This window comes from Nicotiana tomentosiformis, chromosome 6 (genome assembly GCF_000390325.3).
Source record: "Nicotiana tomentosiformis chromosome 6, ASM39032v3, whole genome shotgun sequence".
NCBI classification, from domain to species: Eukaryota; Viridiplantae; Streptophyta; class Magnoliopsida; order Solanales; family Solanaceae; genus Nicotiana; species Nicotiana tomentosiformis.
The window spans coordinates 86,672,500-86,692,566 of NC_090817.1; the positions used below are offsets into that span (position 1 = coordinate 86,672,500).

General features: G+C 37.0%; 1 protein-coding gene across 1 annotated transcript; it reads right to left on the reverse strand.

The window, feature by feature from the left end:
- Nucleotides 1-16,445: 16,445 nt before the first annotated feature.
- Nucleotides 16,446-16,811, reverse strand: LOC138894359 (uncharacterized mitochondrial protein AtMg00810-like). The gene has a single exon (XM_070179053.1). The coding sequence runs from the start codon at nt 16,809-16,811 to the stop codon at nt 16,446-16,448; it is 366 nt and encodes a 121-aa protein (XP_070035154.1).
- Between the last annotated feature and the right edge of the window lie 3,256 nt (nt 16,812-20,067).

The window sequence follows — 20,067 nt, forward strand, 5'->3', positions numbered from 1 at the left end:
TTAATTACAATATTGTTTACCATTCCGTTTTCTTCCATTAATTGAACTCTTCTATTATTGACAGTGAGAAATGGCAATTGATAATGGAAATCCTTCTGCGAGTGTTGCGACAACGACGATAGCCTCTTCAAGCCGAACTGTTGTTCCACCGACCGAGAAATCGGGGAAATTTTCTAGAGCTAACTTCAAAGGATGGCAGCAAAGGGTATTCTTTTGGCTTACCACACTTGGTATGCAGGAATTCACCAGTGAAGAACCTCCAGTGCCTGTTGCGGACATGCCGGACAACGAGAAATTCATGATTGTTAAGGCGTGGAAACAGGCATATTTTCTTTGCAAAGGCTATATCTTAAGTGCTTTAGAGGATGACTTGTACAATGTGTACAGTGCGATGAATACTTCGAAAGGATTATGGGACGCACTTGAGAAGAAGTACAAGACTGAAGATGCATTCTTGAAGAAGTTCGTGGTTGCCAAGTTTCTAAACTATAAAATGATAGACAATAAAACTGTTGGAATCCAAGTTCAGGAGGTTCAACTTATTTTTCACTACCTTATTGCTGAAGGTATGGTAGTGAATGAAGCATTTCAAGTGGCTGCAATGATTGAAAAATTACCTCCTTCGTGGAGAGATTTCAAGAACTATCTTAAGCACAAATGCAAAGAAATGATGTTGGAGGATCTTGTGATTCGTCTCAAGATTGAGGAAGATAACAAAACAGTCGAGAAGAAGTCTCGTGGAAATTCAACGATCATGGGAGCTAATATCATTGAGGAGACTGCTCCAAAAAGTAAGAAGAGAAAGAGGTCTTCTAGACATACTAAGGAGCAGAACAAAAAGAAATTCAAGGGTAGCTGCTACAATTATGGAAAAACTGGTCACAAAGGATATGAAGAAGGGATAGGCCAACGTAGTGGAGAAGAATGATGACATTGATGATCTGTGTAATGCTTTCGGAATGTAACCTAGTTGGAAATCCGAAGGAGTGGTGGATTGACTCTGGAGCCACTCGACATGTTTGTGCTATCAAAGAAGTATTTGCGACTTACTCTACTGCTGGTCCCGAAGAAGAGCTTTCCATGGAAAATATTGCAACAGCCAAGATTGAAGGTTATGGGAAGATATTCCTGAAGATGACTTCCGGCAAGGTGTTAACGCTCAACAACGTTCTTTATGTTCCTACTATTAGGGAGAATTTAGTTTCTACTTTGTAACGACCCGACCAATCATTTTAAATATTTGCACTTCGCTCGGTTGTTTGAGGGCATGAGTAGCTCCGTATGATGTACTTTGACTTGTGTGAATCGTCGGTTTTGGGTCGCAGGTATTTCGGAATCGAATTGGGAGAGTTGACCAAAATTTGACTCTTTTGCATTTGACCTCGTATTTGAATTTTGATGGTTCCGTTAGCTCCGTTAGATGATTTTGGACTTAGGAGTGCGTCCAAAATGTGATTTGGAGGTCCGTCGTAGAATTAGGATTGAATTGGCAAAATTAGAAATTTGGCGATTTCGGTCGGTAAAGAAAAATTTGATATCAGGGTCGGAATGGAATTACGGAGGTTGGAGTAGGTTCGTACGCCAAAAGAGCTACAGCCAGGGGAAGAAGATTCATCAGTTAGACAGTTCCACAAGATACTAACAAGCTTTTCCATTATACACGAACAGAAAGAAAAATATTGACTTAGCAATTGGAAATTATGAAAATTCAAATCACCTTATAATCAAACACATACATAAGCTGAAAGCAAGCAATACACGAAAAACCAGTAAAGGCACATTTGGCCAATCTTCCAAAATCAACTTATTTTGAGAAACACTTTTGCCAAAATAGATTGTCAAAGAAGTACTTGGGGAGAATAGCAGCTTGCATGTGGCCACACAATTTGAAAAGCACGTTTTGTTTAGCCAATCTTTTCAAAAGGTGACTTTGAGTGTCAAATTATGAAGAAAAAAACATCTAAATATTCGCTTTACATCTAAATCTGATTTGCGCCATCTTTGTTTCCGTGAGTGTTGTGCGAAAAGCAACACCACCAGCAGGCTCCTCAGGTTCCGATGAGAAAACCCCAGCCAACCCCACCGAAAAAATCCTCCCCATGTGATGTGTGTGCAAAATTTGAGGTTATTCGGACGTGGTTTGGTTGGTTTCGGCATCGGTTGCCGAATTTAGAAATTTAGAAGTTCTTAGGCTTGAATCCGAGGGTAATTTGGTGTTTGGATGTTGTTTTTAGTGATTCGAAGGTTCAACTAAGTCTGTATGTTGATATAGGACTTGTTGGTATTTTTGGTTGAGGTCCCGATGGCCTCGGGATGATTTCGGAAGGTTAACGGGAAGTTTGAATTTGGAAAAATACAGCTGGTGCTGTTGTTCTGGTGTGGCCGCACCTGCGGGTTGGGAACCGCATGTGCGAGTTTCGCAGGTGCGGGGTTTGGAAGCCTGGGGTTTTATCACAGAAGCGGATGAGGGGTCGCACCTGCGAGACCGCATGTGCGAAGAGGTGATCGCAGGTACGGGTTTTAGGACCTTAAGTGACTTCCGCATATGCGGGCTTTTGGGCGCAGAAGCGGAGGCCGCATGTGTGCTATCTGGACCGCAGATGCGGTTTTGCTGGGCAGAAAGGCATAATTTGAACCTTTCGCGAATTTTTGGTCATTCTTCACAATTTCAACTCGGTTTTTGGAGATTTTGGAGGGTTTTGAAGAGGGAATCAAGGGGATTTCATTGAGGTAAGTTACTTGAGCCTAATACTCGTATATATAGTGATTTTTCAGTTGTTTAATCATTGTTATTAATGAAAATGAGGGGTTAGGTCTTGGAATTTTTGGAGAGTAATTTAAGGATTTGAAGGACCAAACGATGTCAGATTTTGATGAATTTGGTATGGTTAGACTCGTGAGTGAATGAGCTTTATAGTTTTATGAATTTTGTCAAATTTTGAGACGTGGCCCCGGGGGCCGGATTTGAGTCAATTTCGGGTCTTGGTCTAATTTTGAAGCTTTTCTTATGGAATTCATTCTATTAGCGTATATTGATGGTATTGTACTGATTGTGAATAGATTTGGAGCATTTGGAGGCCGAGTCCAGAGGCAAGAGCATTGCGGGGTAGATATTTGACCGGTTTGAGGTAAGTAACGATTGTAAATCTAGTCCTGAGGGTACGAAACCCCAGATTTTGTATCATTCTACTATTTTGAGGTGACACATATGCTAGGTGACAGGCATGTGGGTGTGCACCATTGGAGATTTGTGACTTGGTCCGCCCTGTAGCAACTGTAAAGTTGCATATTTTGTTGAAACCATATGATACTTATATGTTTTAGAAAGAATTTCTGTAAATTGGGCTGAATGTCACGTTTGGGCCTTGCGCCAATGTTGTTTGGACCCTTAGGGGCTATTTCTTACCACCCTCTCATTGTTTTCGATTGAAAATCTATACTCAGTCATGTTATACTTGTTTACCGCATAACTCAATTTTATGACTCTATTTTGATGCATATAAATATTTTGGGCCGAATGCCCTGTTTTACTGAAATGTCCGAGTGGCTTGAGAGGTTTATGACCGGGTGAGGCCGAGGGACTGATTTGTGAGGATGAGTGTGGATCGGGGCTGCCCGCCTGCAACATATTTATTATTATAGTACGTGAGTTGTCCATGTAGCACGTGAGTTGTCCTTGTAAATTATAGCGCTTGGGCTGAAGGAGCCCCTCCGGAGTCTGTACATACCCCCAGTGAGCGCAGGTACCTACTGAGTGCAAGTGCCGAGTGCTGAGTAACTGGGAGGCATGAGTGATTGTGAGTTATGCCCGAGTGGCAAGAGTAATTGTGAGGTATGCCCGAGTGGCACGAGTGACTGTGAGATTTGCCCGAGGGGCTGTATATGAGTGATGTTTTGCCCGAGGGGCTGTCTATGATTTCATTATTTGTTTTCTCACCTTTGCATTGAGTCTTTGTTTGAAAAACCGTTGAAAAAATATCTTTAAAAGATTTTTACTGGAACCAGGTTTAAACAAGATGATTTGAATCAAACACTGATTTTTAAAGCATGTTGTACTTTACTGAGATTTCCTGATATGAACGTTATATGCTTTATTGCTCGTCACTACTGCTCAGTCTTTATTTATTGTTGTTACTTACTGAGTTGGCGTACTCACGTTACTCCCTGCACCTTGTGTGCAGATCCAGGTGTGGCTGGACACGGTAGCGGTTATTGAGTGTTCTGGTTGCAGATTTTCTTGGAGATAGCAAGGTAGCTGTTGGCGATCGCAACCCCTGCTTTTCCCCCTCTTATCTTCCTCTAGTTGTATTTATCTATTTTCCAGGCTGAGTTAGCCTTGATATTGTTAGACAAATTATAATAGATGCTCATGACTAGTGACACCCCGATGTCGGGCTTTTCCTTTCGCACTTTTATTTTGATTTGAACTCCTTTACGAAGGTTTTTATATTAAATAATATTGAAATTATCTTTGAAATTAAAATATCGGTTTGTTTTAGAAATGAGTCGGCTTGCCTAGTTCCACGATAGGCGCCATCACGACAGGGGTTAGTTTGGGTCGGGACATACTTCTTTACTTGTTAAGAACGGATTCAAATGTGTATTTATTTCTGATAAAGTTGTTGTAAGCAAGAATGAAATGTATATTGGAAAGGACTACCTCAGAGATGGCCTTTTCAAACTAAATGTAATGGTTATTGAGAGTATGAATAAAATTTCAGCCTTTTCTTATTTATTGGAGTCAAATGATTTATGGCATATTCGTTTAGGACATGTCAATTACAAAACCTTGCGGAAGTTAATTAATTTAGAAGTATTGCCTAAATTCGAGTGTAATAAATCAAAATGTCAAATATGTGTTGTATCTAAGTTTGTAAAACATCCTTATAAGTCTATTGAAAAGAATTTAAATCCTTTAGACTTAATTCATACTGATATTTGTGATATGAAGTCGACACCATCTCGAGGTGGGAAAATGTATTTTATTACTTTTATTAACAATTGCACTCGATATTGTTATGTTTATTTTCTTAATAGTAAGGATGAAGCAATTGAAGCATTTAAGCAATACAAAAATGAAGTGGAGAATCAATTGAATAAAAAGATCAAAATTATTAGAAGTGATAGGGGTAGAGAATATGAATCTCCATTTGCAAAAATATGTTCGGAATATGGAATTATCCATCAAACTACTGCAACTTACACACCTCAATCCAATGGAATTGCGGAAAGGAAAAATCGGACATTAAAGGAAATGATGAATTCTTTATTAAATAAGTTTTGGATTACCGTAGAGTTTGTGGGGGAAAGCTATCCTTACAGCTAACCGAATACTCAACAGAGTACCCCACAGCAAAACGCAATCTATTCCATATGAAAAATGGAAAGGAAGAAAACCCAACTTGAAATATTTCAAAGTGTGGGGGTGTCTAGCAAAGGTACAAGTTCCTTTACCTAAAAGGATTAAAATCGGACCAAAAACTGTAGATTGCATTTTTATTGGATATGCTACAAACAGTAAAGCATGTCGGGTTTTGGTTCATAAATCCGATAATCCTGGTATTCATGTTAATACGATAATGGAATCAGATAATGCTGAATTCTTTGAAAGCATCTATCCGTATAAAACTGAATGCGAGTCGTTAAGTGAATGACCTAAACGACCTCGGGAAGAACCAAAGGAAAATACTCCAAGTGTAGAAGATCCAAGGCGTAGCAAACATCAAAGAACATCTACTTCCTTTGGACCGGATTTTGTGACATTCTTACTTGAAAATGAGCCTCAAACTTTTAAAGCAGCTATGTCATCTTCTGATTCAGCATTTTGGAAAGAGGCAGTCAATAGTGAGATTCAATCATAACCATACATAGGAATTGGTTGATCTTCCTCTGGGAAATAAGCCTTTATGTTCGAAATGGATCTTTAAACGGAAAAAGAAAGCCGATGGCACTATTGACAAATATAAGGCAAGACTTGTTGTCAAATGTTAAAGAAAAAAGGAAGGCCTTGATTACTTTGATACTTACTTGCCAGTAACGAGGATAACATCTATTAGGGTGTTAGTGGCACTAGCGGCCATGTATGGTCTTGAAATACATCAAATGGATGTTAAAACAACTTTCTTAAATGGAGAATTGGAGGAAGAGATTTACATGAAAAGGAAGTGTGCAAACTTGTTAAGTCGCTTTATGGACTTAAACAAGAACCCAAACAATGGCATGCCAAATTTGACAAACAATGTTGGCAAGTGGATTTAAAATCAACGAGTGTGACAAATGTATTTACATTAAAAACACTCCAGGATATGAAGTCATTGTTTGTTTATATGTTGATAACATATTGATAATGAGCAAAAACATGGCAGATATAAATGCTACTAAGCGCATGTTGGCTAGCAAATTCGACATGAAAGACTTAGGAGTTGCTGATGTGATCTTAGGAATCAGAATTCACAAGACTCCACAAGGTCTAGCATTATCACAGTCTCACTACATTAAAAAGGTACTTGACAAGTTCAAGTATTTGTATTTCAAAATTGCCAAGACTCCAATTAAGGTGAAGGTGACTCACAACTGGACTATCCAAGAGTATTGGGAAGTTTGATGTATATCATGAATTGTACGCGACCAGATATAGCATATGCTATTAGTAAACTGAGTCGGTTTACAAGTAATCCCAATCAAATACATTAGATGGCAATGAAACGAGTTTTGGGGTATCTCAAACATACCCAAAATTATGCGTTGCATTATAACAAATATCCCTCCGTGATCGAGGGATATAGTGATGTTAATTGGATCACTGGATCATCTGAAGTTAAATCCACGAGTGGATATGTTTTTACAATTGGGGATATAGCAATATCTTGAAAATTATCCAAACAAACGTGTATCGACCGTTCTACAATGGAATCTGAATTCATAGCTTTAGATAAGGCCGGTGAAGAAGCTGAATGGCTCCGGAATTTATTGTATACATTGTAACAGTCACCTATTTGTATACATTGTGATAGTCAAGCGGAAATTGGTAGGGCAGGGAGCCTTATGTATAACGAAAAATCTCGTCATATACGACGGAAACACAATACTGTTAGACAACTACTCTCTAGTGGTGTTATCACGATTGACTACGTAAAGTCAAGAGATAATGTGTCGGATCCACTTACAAAAGGCCTATCTTGAGAGGCAGTTAAAAGATCATCAAAGAGAATGAGATTAAGGCCTAGGACAAGTCATCATGGCGGTAACTCTACCTAGCAGACTGGAGATCCCAAGAGCTAGGTTCAAAGAGATCAAACAAAGTCATAAAAGACGGTTCAACATTGTCAAATAACTCAACTCATTCGCGTGATGAAGACAATGTTCAGAAATTAAGGTAAAACATTATGGCTTTTTGCTGAGTCAAAAAAACTTAAAGCTTTTTAATGATTTGCTAAGTCTGGCAGGATATGACCAGATAGTGTGTCTGTAGGATTACACATTTAGAAATCACCTATGTGAGTGTGAAGTGTAAGTCGCTTCAAGAGCAATGAAAGTAAAGGCCCATTCTCTAAGCACTCATGAAACCAGGCGGTGTTCATGGCTGAAACGAACACAACCGTGAGAACCATAAATAGTTAAGGGTTAATTGTGTGACTTATGTTGTCTAGGTATACAACAAATCTCGATGGTTCAAAGATATCAAATCTACCGATTGACCGAGTATATCCGATATAACTTCACTACGGAAAGTTCAAATGGAAACCTACTTATCCAGATGCAATTAATTCTTGCATGTAAAACACACACGCGTTCGTGCATTCCTTTATTTTATATCCATTCCCCATTCATGTGGGGGATTGTTGGGCTTTTAAGCTTGGTTTAGCTTAATTTTAAGATTGGTGTAGCTAAAAGAGGGTGAATGGAAAATGGAGAAAAAATAAAATATTTGAGTTTCCCTTCTTGGCAAAGGGACATTGTCCCATATTGGAGGAAGAAAAGATTTTTGAAGGGTATATATACAATTGTTCTTCTTCTAGCTCTTAAAGAGTTAAGAAGAAGGCAAGCCTCGTGCAGTCGTCGTCGTCGCTCGCTTGGCTCGACTTCGGCTTCGAATTAGGATTTGGTCAAAGATTGATTGATTAATCTTTTTAGACAAAATTCTTTTAAATTATTTGATTAATTAACAAAAATTTAATCCGAAATAACACATGACCCGCGACCCGGTCAGACCCATTTTCTTTTCCGAATTATTTTAAATCCGTTTTTCTATTTTTTTCCGCGATATTTCAACAGAAATATTCCCACCTATGGCTGTTTTTGAAAGGTTGCAAACCTTTTCAGAAACAGTGCCAAATGATCTATAAATATGCCTTGAATCCCAGGATCTTTACTTACTAAATTTTCTAATGATCTTCTTCTTCTTCTGCACAATATTTTCTAGTGTGTTTTGCGACCATTGAGTGGTTTGAAGTTCACCAGAGTTTTTGGTACTAATACGCTGGTGAGTTAAATCGTTCTATCCTGGGAGGATAATATTCCAACACCTCGGGTACTTAGGGGGAATAATTTCCTTAAGGACACATTGTGCATTCAGTGGGCTCGATTTATTACAATATTATTTTTTTAGAATTTATTTCGTGCAATTGGTTCTACTAACTTTCTGTTTCTGTCTCTATTTCAGAAAGTTTAATAATTTTTATTATTTATTACAGTAATACAAAGTAAATAACATTTCTCTCACGTGAATTCCCCTTCAATGTTTGTTATATATCCTCTAAATTAGGTTTAGGATGAGTTGGGGCCGTGTAGGACCCAAATAACTTTGTCTCGGACGAAATAGAAAAAATCACACACCACAACGTCCAGACCAGCGCGAGGCGCTGGCCTAGCTTTGAATCCAGTAGCGTTTCACATCTGCTTGGGCGTTCTTTCAATTGGTGTCTAACTTCTGGTTCATTTCTCATTCTTTTCCTTAACTTCTCAATTCTTTGCAATTATTTCTTTTGTCTTCTTTTGTAATATTAAACTTTAATCATTATTCAATAATTAAATAATCATGAATTCATTCTTGTAGCGTATAAAATACATATAAAATTTCTACTTTGCTTCAATTTCATCTCTAAAATACCTACACTTAAAATAAACTCAATTAAGCACAAACATAGTATACTTTAGCATTAAAATACTAAAATATAAGATAAGCAAACATCACTTTTGCTACAGAATTTGATCTCGAGGCAGAAGAGCACATTCCACTTCCTAAACGAGAGGTTCACAAGAAGAAGGAGATAGTCCAGGTTTGTTTCATTTGTATGCAGTCTCATTTATTGATGCTTTAAAGATCTAGTTTCTCTCCGTAAACTTCATAATTTTGATGAGTGAAATTCTAGATACCAATTGTAGGAGTCATGTCATGGATCCCTAGATAGATATAGTGATGACTGATGACAAGGAATTGACATAGTTAACGGTGTAGTAAAGTGGTTGATTGAACAAATTACCTTTGTACTATATTTGGAATGAGGATTTATAGAGGACAATGTCGGTTATCATCTATATTCAGGGTTTCACTTAAGTTTGTTCTAGCCAATTGAGATCTTTGGTGCCATTTCTTTCAAGGTTGTAATCAAATTTTCTTATCCAAAAAAAATGTTGTGATCAAATATTACCTGTTTTTTAAATCAAATAATGTAGCTTTGGTTGCTAAAAAGCATATCATTACTTAACTGGCCTATTAGGAGGGAAATGTGTTGCGAGGGACATGAAAATATCCGTATATAATTACATTTCTGGATCTAATGTTCCTTTTCTGCCAGGATGTTACATTGCATGCATGATTTTGATGCTGCAAATGCACGACCTCAAGGAGGACAAGATGTATTGTCTTTAATGGGTCAAATGACGAAACCTAGTGTTAGGATTAGGAAACCGGGTAGTGCGGAATTTAGCCAAACAACGTTATAATGAAAATAACAAAGACAATGCAAGTTGATAATAACGGCAATTAAAGAAGATAAAGAAGACACAAATTTAACGTGGTTCGGTCAAGGTGACCTATGTCCACAACCGAAAATGAGCAATTTTACTATACCAATAAAAGTACAAAAGAGAGTACAAAATTAGAGTAAATACTCTAATTAGTCCCAAATACCCCAAGAGAATAACCTCACAAAATCACTCTAAAGAAAGGGGATCACACAAGTGTTTCCCAACACTCAACTCTCTTACAAAATACTCTTAATTACTAAAGGAGGAGAAAGAAAGAGAAGAGTGAAAAGCTCTTGAATTAGTGTGTTTACAAATGAGGAGAAGCTCCTCTATTTATAGCAAGAAATCCTTGGCCTAATAGTGGATATTATGTCATGGCAAATGTCATTAAAATTTGCTCCACAAATCTTGTTATAATGGATATTATGTCATGACAAATGTCATGAAAATTTGACCCCAACTTGAAAATAAGTCAAATTAATGGTCATATTACAAATCTCCACCTTGGCCTAATTTTGGCTTATATATAGTAAATTTGCTCCACCTTCTCCGCAAAAACCCCAATGGGCAAAATCATTCTTCATAAATGCCAATCAAGTTCAGGCAAAGCTTGAACTTGGACACTGGAAGAGGTTTTGTGAACATGTCAGCAGCATTGTCTCTAGTGCTGATCTTCTAAACAGAGACTTTTCCTTCAGCAATAGTTTCTCGGATAAAATGATACTTTATATCAATGTGCTTCGTCCTATCATGATACATCTGATCTTTATTCAAGTGAATGGCACTTTGACTATCACAGAAAATGGTAATACTACCTTGGTGTGAACTGAGTTCCGCAAATAGACCCTTCAACCATAAGGCTTCTTTTATCACCTCAGTCACGACTATATATTCCGCTTCAGTAGTAGATAAAGCTACTACATGTTGTAATGTAGCTTTCTAACTAATAGCGCAACCACTAATGCAAAATACATAGCATATCAATGATCTTCTTTTGTCAAGATCACCTGCATAATCTTAGTTTACAAAACCAACCAAAGTGTTAGAATTTCTCCCAAACTCCAAACATGTGTTTGAAGTACCTCGCAAGTATCTGAGAATCCATTTCACAGTCTGGCAATGTGATTTACCAGGACAAGCCATATACCGGCTTACCACGCTCACTGCTAGTGAAATGTGTGGATGTGTACAAACCATTGCATACATAATACTGTCGGCTATACTGGAATAAGAAACATGTGCCATGTATCTCTATTCTTTCTCTGACTGCGGGGACTGAGCAACTGATAACTTAAAATGAGCAGCAAGAGGAGTACTAACTGGTTTAGCATCTTTCATGTCAAACCTCTCCAATACTTTCTCCAAGTACTTCTTCTGGGTCAGGAATAGCCTGTTGGCTTTTCGATCTCTTTTGATCTCCATGCCAAGGATTTTCTTAGCTGCTCCCAAATCTTCCATCTCAAATTCACTTTTCAGCTGACTTTTCAAATTGTGTATTTCTGTTAAATCCTTAGCAGCAATGAGCATGTCATCAACATAAAGTAATAAGTACACAAATGAACCATCATTTTACTTTCAGAAGTAAACGCAACTATCATACATGCTCCTTGAATAACCATGACCCAACATAAAGGAATGAAATATTTTATACCATTATTTTGGAGATTGCTTTAATCCATATAAGGATTTGTTCAACAAGCAAACATGATCTTCTTTTCCTTCAATTTCAAATCATTCGGGTTGATGCATGTATATTTGTTCCTCAAGTTCGCCATATAAGAAAGTTGTCTTAACATCAAGTTATTCTAATTCCAAATCATACATGGCAACTAAGGCAAGCAAGACACGAATAGAGCTATGTTTAACAACAGGTGAGAAAATATCATTAAAATCAACTCCTTGTACCTGACTATAACCCTTTGCAACTAGTCGTGACTTATACCTCGCGTCTTCAACCCCTGGAATGCCATTCTTTTTCTTGAAGACCCATTTGCAACCAACAATTCTTTTTCGTAATGGCGGCTTCACAAGAGACAAAGTACCATTCTTGTGAAGAGACTCAATTTCTTCATTCATTGCAATCAGCCTCTTGGCTGAGTCAGCACCAGAAACTGCTTCTGATTATTTTGATGGTTCTCCAATTTCATCAGTTTCCTGTGCAACTGAAAAAGCAAATGCAGCATAATCTTCAATCCTTAATGATTGTTTACTTTCTCTTCTTGGTCTATGTTTGGCAATAGAACACTCCTCTTCTTCTAGTTCAACTTCAGAAATTTCAGTTTCTGGCTCAACTTAAGGAATTTCAACTGCATTTTGCTCCAAAGTTGATAAACTTGGCTCAGAAGGAATGCCAATCTCAACCTCTACCTGCTTCTGTGTACTCTTTCCTTTAACTGTATTACAAGAACTAGAAGACTCTTTTCTAGAATGTAACATAGAGGATTCATCAAATGTTACATCTCTGCTAATTATAAATTTTGGTGTCGTGGGATCAGGATACCATAGTCGGTATCCTTTCACCCCATATGCATACACAAAAATATACTTTTTAGCCCTTGGCTATAATTTTCCATCATTTACATGCATGTATGCAGGACAACCAAATATCTTTAAATCAGAATAATTAACAGAAGTACCTGATCACATTTCCTTTGGAGTCTTAAAGTTCAAAGGTGCAGAAGGAACTCGGGTGAAAATATAACAAGTTGTAGAGATAGCTTCCGCCCAAAAGGCGTTTGTCAACCCAGCATTTCAAATCATGCAACGAGCCCTCTCCAAAAGAATTCTATTCATCCTTTCTGCCACACCATTTTGCTGAGGTGTCATTCTCACAGTACGATGTCGAGAAATTTCTTCATTATTGCAAAATTCGTTGAATTCATCATTACAATATTTCAAGCCATTATCTATTCTAAGCCGCTTAACATGTTTTCCTGTTTGCTTCTCAATCAAAACTTTTCATTGTTTGAAATTTAAGAAAATATTACTTTTATTTTTCAGGAAATAAAATCAAACTTTCCTTGAATAATCATCAATGAAAGTTAACATATACTTGGCACCACCTTTTGATGAGGTACGTAAAGGACCTCAAAGATCTGAATGAATGTAATCCAAAGTACCTTTTGTTCGATGAATCGCTGGAGATTTGAAGCTGACTCTTTTTTGCTTCCCGAACACATAATATTCACATAACTCCATATTTTCGGTACTTTGGCCACATAAGAGACCTCCTTTGCTGAGGATGGAAAGACCTTTTTCACTTATATGCCCTAATTTGGTGATGTCAGAATTTGATTTATCTGATATTGAAACTGCAGCAACACCTGTAACAGTAGATCCCAATAGAGTATACAATGTACTAGATCTGCTTGCTTTCATGATCACAAGAGCACCATGAGAAACTTTCATAATTCCACCTTCACTTTTGTACTTGCACCCAAGAGATTCTAGAGTGCCCAAAGAGATGAGATGTTTCTTCAAGTGAGGAACATGTCTAACATCGGTGAGAATTCTCACCACACCATCGTGCATTTTTATTCGGACTATAACTTTTCCAATAACTTTTCAGGCAACATTATTGCCCATCAAGACAACTCCACCTCCAATAGATTCATATATGGTAAATAAATCCCGATTGGGACACATATGATAAGAACAATCCAAATCTAAAATTCACTCATTGTTAGATTTGAAACTATTATTAGTTGCTAAAAAAATAGTTCTCTCAGTCTTATCAGCAGCTACACTTGCTTCAGCAGTGTCAATATTTTTGCGCTCAATTTTCTTTTCTGTATGCTTTTCTTTTTTTTCAATTTAAAGCATTCAAAAATAATGTGACATTTCTTATGACAATATTTTCTTATGACATTTCTGTATCTGGATTTTGACCTTGATTTAGGTCTCTCACTACTTGAATCTTTCTTATTGGATCTACCTCTTATGAATAAGTCTTCCCCTTGGTTCCCACTAATATCTCTATCTATTTGTTCTTTTGATTTCAAAATAGATTTGATATCTTTATAAGAGATATTATCCTTTCCATAAAGTATAGTATCTCTTATATGTTTAAACGATTGGGGTAAGGAAATAAGAAATAACATAGCTTGATCCTCATCTTTGATTTCAGCATCTATATTACTTAAATCCATAAGAAGAGAATCAAAAGTATCAAGATGCGTAAGTATAGAGGTACCTTCAGCCATACGAAAAGTGTAGAGTTTATGCTTTAGGTAAAACCTGTTTTCTACTGTTCTTTTCATATATAAGGTTTTCAGCTTTTTCCATATGCCTTTGGCTGAGCTTTCTACTGCAACTTTACGCAAAATCTCATTTGAGAGATTTAAAATAATACTTACTTTTGTCTTTTTGTCTATGACGGCAAACTCTTCATCCGTCATTTTATCCGTCTTCTTCTCTGTTCCTTGCAGTGCCAAATCTAAGCCATCCTGAATTAGGATAGCTTCCATCTTTAATTGCCACATTTCAAAGTTTGCTTTTCGGTCAAATTTCTCAACATAAGATTTTGTTAAAGTCATTTTGGCTATTTAAACTAACCCGGTTAGATCCGGCTCTGATATCAATTTTTTAGGATCGAAAAACTGGGTAGTGCAAAATTTAGCCAAACAACGTTATAATGACAATAACAAAGACAATGAAAATTGATAATAACGGCAATTAAAGAAGATAAAAAAATATACAAATTTAACATGGTTCGGTCAAGGTGACCTACATCCACAAGCGGAGAGGAGCAATTTTACTAAACCAACAAGAGTACAAAATTAGAGTAATTACTCTAATTAGTCACAAATACTCTAAGAGAATAACCTCACAAAATCACTCAAAAGAAAGGGGATCACACAAGTATTTCACAACACTCAACTCTCTTACAAAATACTCTTAATTACTAAAGCAGAAAATAGAAAGACAAGAGTGAAAAGCTCTTGAATTGGTGTATTTACAAATGAGGAGAAGCTCCTCTATTTAAAGCAAGAAATCCTTGGCCTAATAGTGGATATTATGTCATAATAAATGTCATGAAAACTTGACCCCCACTTGAAAATAAGCCAAATTAATGGCCATATTATACCTAGGAAAACTGAAATTACTGACTTGTTGTGCCAAGAGATCAACAAGGTACTTTGCCATGTTCCAATTATTGCTTTCGATAACCAAATGATCCGCCTCATGCTTGTTGATTATGGTCTATAATGCCTGGAGTTACATCTAGTAGGATAAACATAGATGTGTTCATATGCCTAGTAGAACACATAGGTTTAGAACTTAGCATAATGTGTCATATGGGTTTGTTTTGCAGGTGATTAATCGCTATATTGATGAAGGTGTTGCAGAACTTGTTCCTGGAGTCTTATTCATTGATGAGGTTCATTTTTAGTGTATATATTTCATGTCTATTTAGGCATTATATGCTTTTAAAGGCCTGGTTAATGGCACAAGTTTTGTGTGCAGGTATATATGCTTGATATGGAATGCTTTTCGTACTTGAATCATGCTGTGGAGAGTCACTATCTCCAATTGTGATTTTTGCCACAAATAGAGGTATCTGTAATGTCAGGTATGTTGGGAAAAATAATAATCCCGTCCGGGAATAATATTCACGACAAATAATAATAACACAAGAGAGTAACAATGACACCAACTCTTTTAATTGGTAAAATACATTACCCGAGCGGAGCAATATAACCACTATAATATTACAACTTAGTAGTGTCAAGAGACTACTATAATTTTGAAATAAATAACACTCTTTATTTATAAACACTTCACTACAATATTACTCACACTCACTATTTATCTCACAGACTACAATATGTGGATTACTCTCTCTAACTTCTATTGCTTCTCTCTTATTTTGGTGTAATTGAAATGAAAAATGGAGGCCTCTATTTATAGAAAGAGATGCCATTCAACTACTACAAAGAAGATGTCTTGTTGTTGATTTAGTCCTATAATTTTTCAACAAAGTTAGGCACTTCCCATTTTCTTCAACAAAGTTGTCAACAAAATTAGGCACCTCCCATTTTCTTCAACAAAGTTAGGCACCTCCCATTTTCTTCTTTGTTTTTATTTAATATGAGCCCCACAAATCTCTCCCTTAATTTTGATTTTTCTTTTTCATTCCAAGAATTGATCTTAATCTCTGAAAATCCTCAAACATAAGAGGTTTTTGTAAAGATATCTGCAGTCTGACCATGAGACTTCACATATTTGAGCTTGACTTCATTATTGGCAATGCACTCTTTGATGAAGTGATATCTTGTATCTATATGCTTGCTTCGATCATGATACACCGGATTCTTGGCGAGTGCCTGTGCATATTTGTTATCAATACAAATCTCTGTAGCTTTAATTTGTGGCAAATTGAGATCCTTCAATAATGTTCTTAGCCAAATAGCATGACAGGTACATGATGTTGCTGCTATATATTCGGCTTCACAAGTCGAGGGAGTAACTATGGACTATTTCTTTGAACTCCAAGAAATAACAAAATCACCCAAGAAAAACACAAAGCCAGTTGTGCTTTCTCTATCATCAATATCTCCCGCATATTCACTATCATAAAATCCCATAAGGTTGAAATCATTAGAAGAAGAATAAAATAACCCAAAGTCGATCGTACCTTTTAGGTAACGAAGAATTCTTCTAGTGACTTTCAAATGGGTGGAGGTAGGAGCTTCCATGAAGCAGCTTACTACTTCAACTGCAAAGAGTATATCTGGCATGGTACAAGTCAAGTACCTCAAACTTTCCACAAGACTTTTGAAAAATGTGGGATCCACATTTTCTCCTTCATCAAACTTGGACAATTTTGTCCCACTCTCCATCGCTGTATTCACGGGGTTGCAATCGAGCATGTTGAACTTCTTCAAGATCTCCTTTGTATAGCTTTCTTGAGAGATGAAAATTCCATCCTCCATTTGCTTCACTTCTAGGCCCAAGTAGTATGACATGAGCCCTACATCTATCATCTCGAACTCACGAGACATATCTTTCTTAAAAGTTTCAAACAAAGTTGGGTTATTACCTGTGAAAATAAGATCATCAACATAAAGACAAACAAGTAAGATATATCCATTAGTATGAACTTTAAGGTAAAGAGCATATTCATGGAGACAACGAGTAAACCCATTCTCTTGAAAATACTTGTCGATGCAACTATTCCATGCTCGTGGGGCTTGCTTTAATCCATATAAAGCTTTCTTCAACCGCAACACTTTATCTTCATGGTTTTTGACCACAAATACCAATGGTTGTTCAACATAGACTCCTTCTTCAAGATAGCCATTTAAAAAAGCTGACTTGACATCTAGTTGATGGATCTTCCACTTCATTTGCGCCACCAAAGAGAAAAGCAAACGAATCGTCTCCATGCAGGCAACATGTGCATAGACTTCTTTATAGTCAATGTCTTGCCTTTAATTGCAGCCATTAGCCACAAGTCGTGCCTTGTATCTCTCCACATCTCCATTAGCATTCTTCTTTGCCTTGTATACCCTTTTAACTCCAATTGCTCGATGACCCTTGGGAAGTGTTGTTCTTCTCTATTGACTCGATCTCCTCCTGCATGGCTTGTCTCCACCTTTTGTCTTCAACAGCTTCATCAAAGTTCATTGGTTCACTATCAGCAAAGAGACAATATAAAAAATCAAAATTAGTAACTTCCTCTGTGTCCTCATAGAGCTCTTGAATACTCCTTTTCCTTTGCGGTTGTTCATTTGAACTTTCTTGAGAAGAGGGAGATGCAACATTTGTTGGAGAAGGAGATGGAGTTGTATCCTGCACATGTTCCACGGTCTCTGGTTCTTCTTCATCGCCAAAGTATGGAATAAAATCATATGAAGTTTCTTCCTGAGCTTCCCAGTTCCATGCCAATTCTTCATCAAATTCAACATCGCGACTTACCACCATCTTGCCGCTACTTGGGTTATATAGCTTGTAGCCTTTTGAACTCATATCATAGTCAACAAACATATTCTTGACACTTCGATCGCCAAGCTTCACTTTCCCTTGATGTGGCACATGAGCATAAGCTATGCTCTCAAAGATTCTCAAGTGCTTGACACTTGGCTTTCTTCCACTCCATGCTTCTTGAGGGGTTTGATCTCCAACATTCTTTGTTGGAGACCTGTTGTTCAAATAAACTGCTTAAGATACATCTTCTGCCCAAAATTCCTTGGGCATATTTTTAGCTTTTAACATACATCTAGCCATATTAAGAATCGTTCGATTCTTTCTTTCTGTAACTCCATTTTGTTGGGGTGAATAAGGTACCGTTAGAGGGTGACGAATTTCATGAGATTTACAAAAGTCATTAAATTCTTTTAAAGTGAATTCGCCTCCTCTATCGGACCTTAAAGCTTTTATTTTATAGCCACTTTCTTTTTCTACAAGTACTTTAAAAATTTTAAAAGTAGCAAAAGCTTCAGATTTTTGGTTCAAAAAATAAACCCAAGTCTTTCTACTAAAGCCATCAATGAAAAGTAGAAAGTATTTACTTTTACCAAAGGAAGGTGGATTGATTGGTCCACACACATCAGTGTGAACAAGCTGAAGCGGCTTGGTTGATCTTGACATGGCCTCCTTTGGAACACTCCTCCTTGCATGTTTTCCAAGAAGACAAGCTTCACACAATTGATTGGGATGGCTTATTGATGGTATCTCATGCACCATGTTCTTTTCTCCCATTGATTTGAGCGCTTCAAAATTTAAGTGCCCAAATCGCATGTGCCAACACCATGATTCATCTTGCACATTAGCCTTCAAAAACTTTGCATCAATTGTCTTAAGATTCAGAGAGAATAATCTATTCTTAGCTATATGCACTTTAACAATTAGAATTCCACTTGAATCTCTAAGCCAAAGATGCATATTTTTCATGTGGATGTCATATTCCTTTTCAAAAAGTTGGCCTAAACTCAAAATATTACTTTTTAATTTTGGGACATAATAAATATCTTGAATTAACTTGTGACTACCATCTTTATAGGAGATCAGAATCGTACCTATCCCTTCAATATGAATCTTTGAGGTATCTCCAAAGGACACATTAACCCTCACCGTTTTATTGATCTCCACAAACTTCTCTTTGCATCCACACATATGATTGCTTTCCCCATTGTCCAAATACCACGAGCTGCAATCATCCTGTTTTCTTCCTTGAGTGTCATCAACAGTGTTGACTCAACTTCTTTTTTCTTGTTGTCAACAAGGTTAGCTTTTTCTTCAACATTGCTACTACATTCTCAAGAGTAATGGCCAAATTTATGACAATTATAACACTCAATTTTGGATTTGTCATACCTTTGTCCATTATTTTCTTGGTATTAGCCACGTCTTTTTCCTCCTCTATGTCCACGACCACGACCTCCGAATGTCTGGTGGATTTTAACTTCATTGTTAAAGTTGTTAGCATTGCTTCTTCCTCATCCATGACTGCCACGACCTCGTCCCCGTCCATTCCCTCGATAGCTTTTTTCACCTCCATAATCTTTGAAGGATGCCTGAGTTTTAAGAAGTTACTCTAATGGCACTTCTTGTCTCCTCTTGATCTTTTTTTTATGGGCCTGTAAAGAACCCTCCAATTGCTCTACCATCATAGAATCTAAATCTTTAGACTCCTCAATAGCACACACCACAAAATCAAATTTAGGTGTTAAAGTATGAAAGATCTTTTCTACCACACGGACATCTTTTATGTCCCCCCCTCCCCCCCCATATCTTCTTAATTGATTTACAATAGCCTTCACTTTTGAACAATAATCTGAAATGCATTCGGATTCTTTCATTTTTAAAACTTCAAAATCAGCCCTTAGAATTTGAAGTTTTACCTTCCTCACCTTGTCAGCTCCTTGAAGAGAATTTTGTTAAATCTCCAAAGCTTCCTTTGAGGTGGTAGCATCTGCCACTTTCTCGAGTGTGAGGGCTTGTTGATTCTTCTTTCTTGTCTTTGCCAAGACATCTTTTTTATTTTGAGGCAGAGATTTCTCATTATCGGGTTTTGCATACCCTCTATCTATGATTTCCCACATATCGTGAGAGCCAAGAATGGCTTTCAACGTAGACACCATTTCTCATAATTAT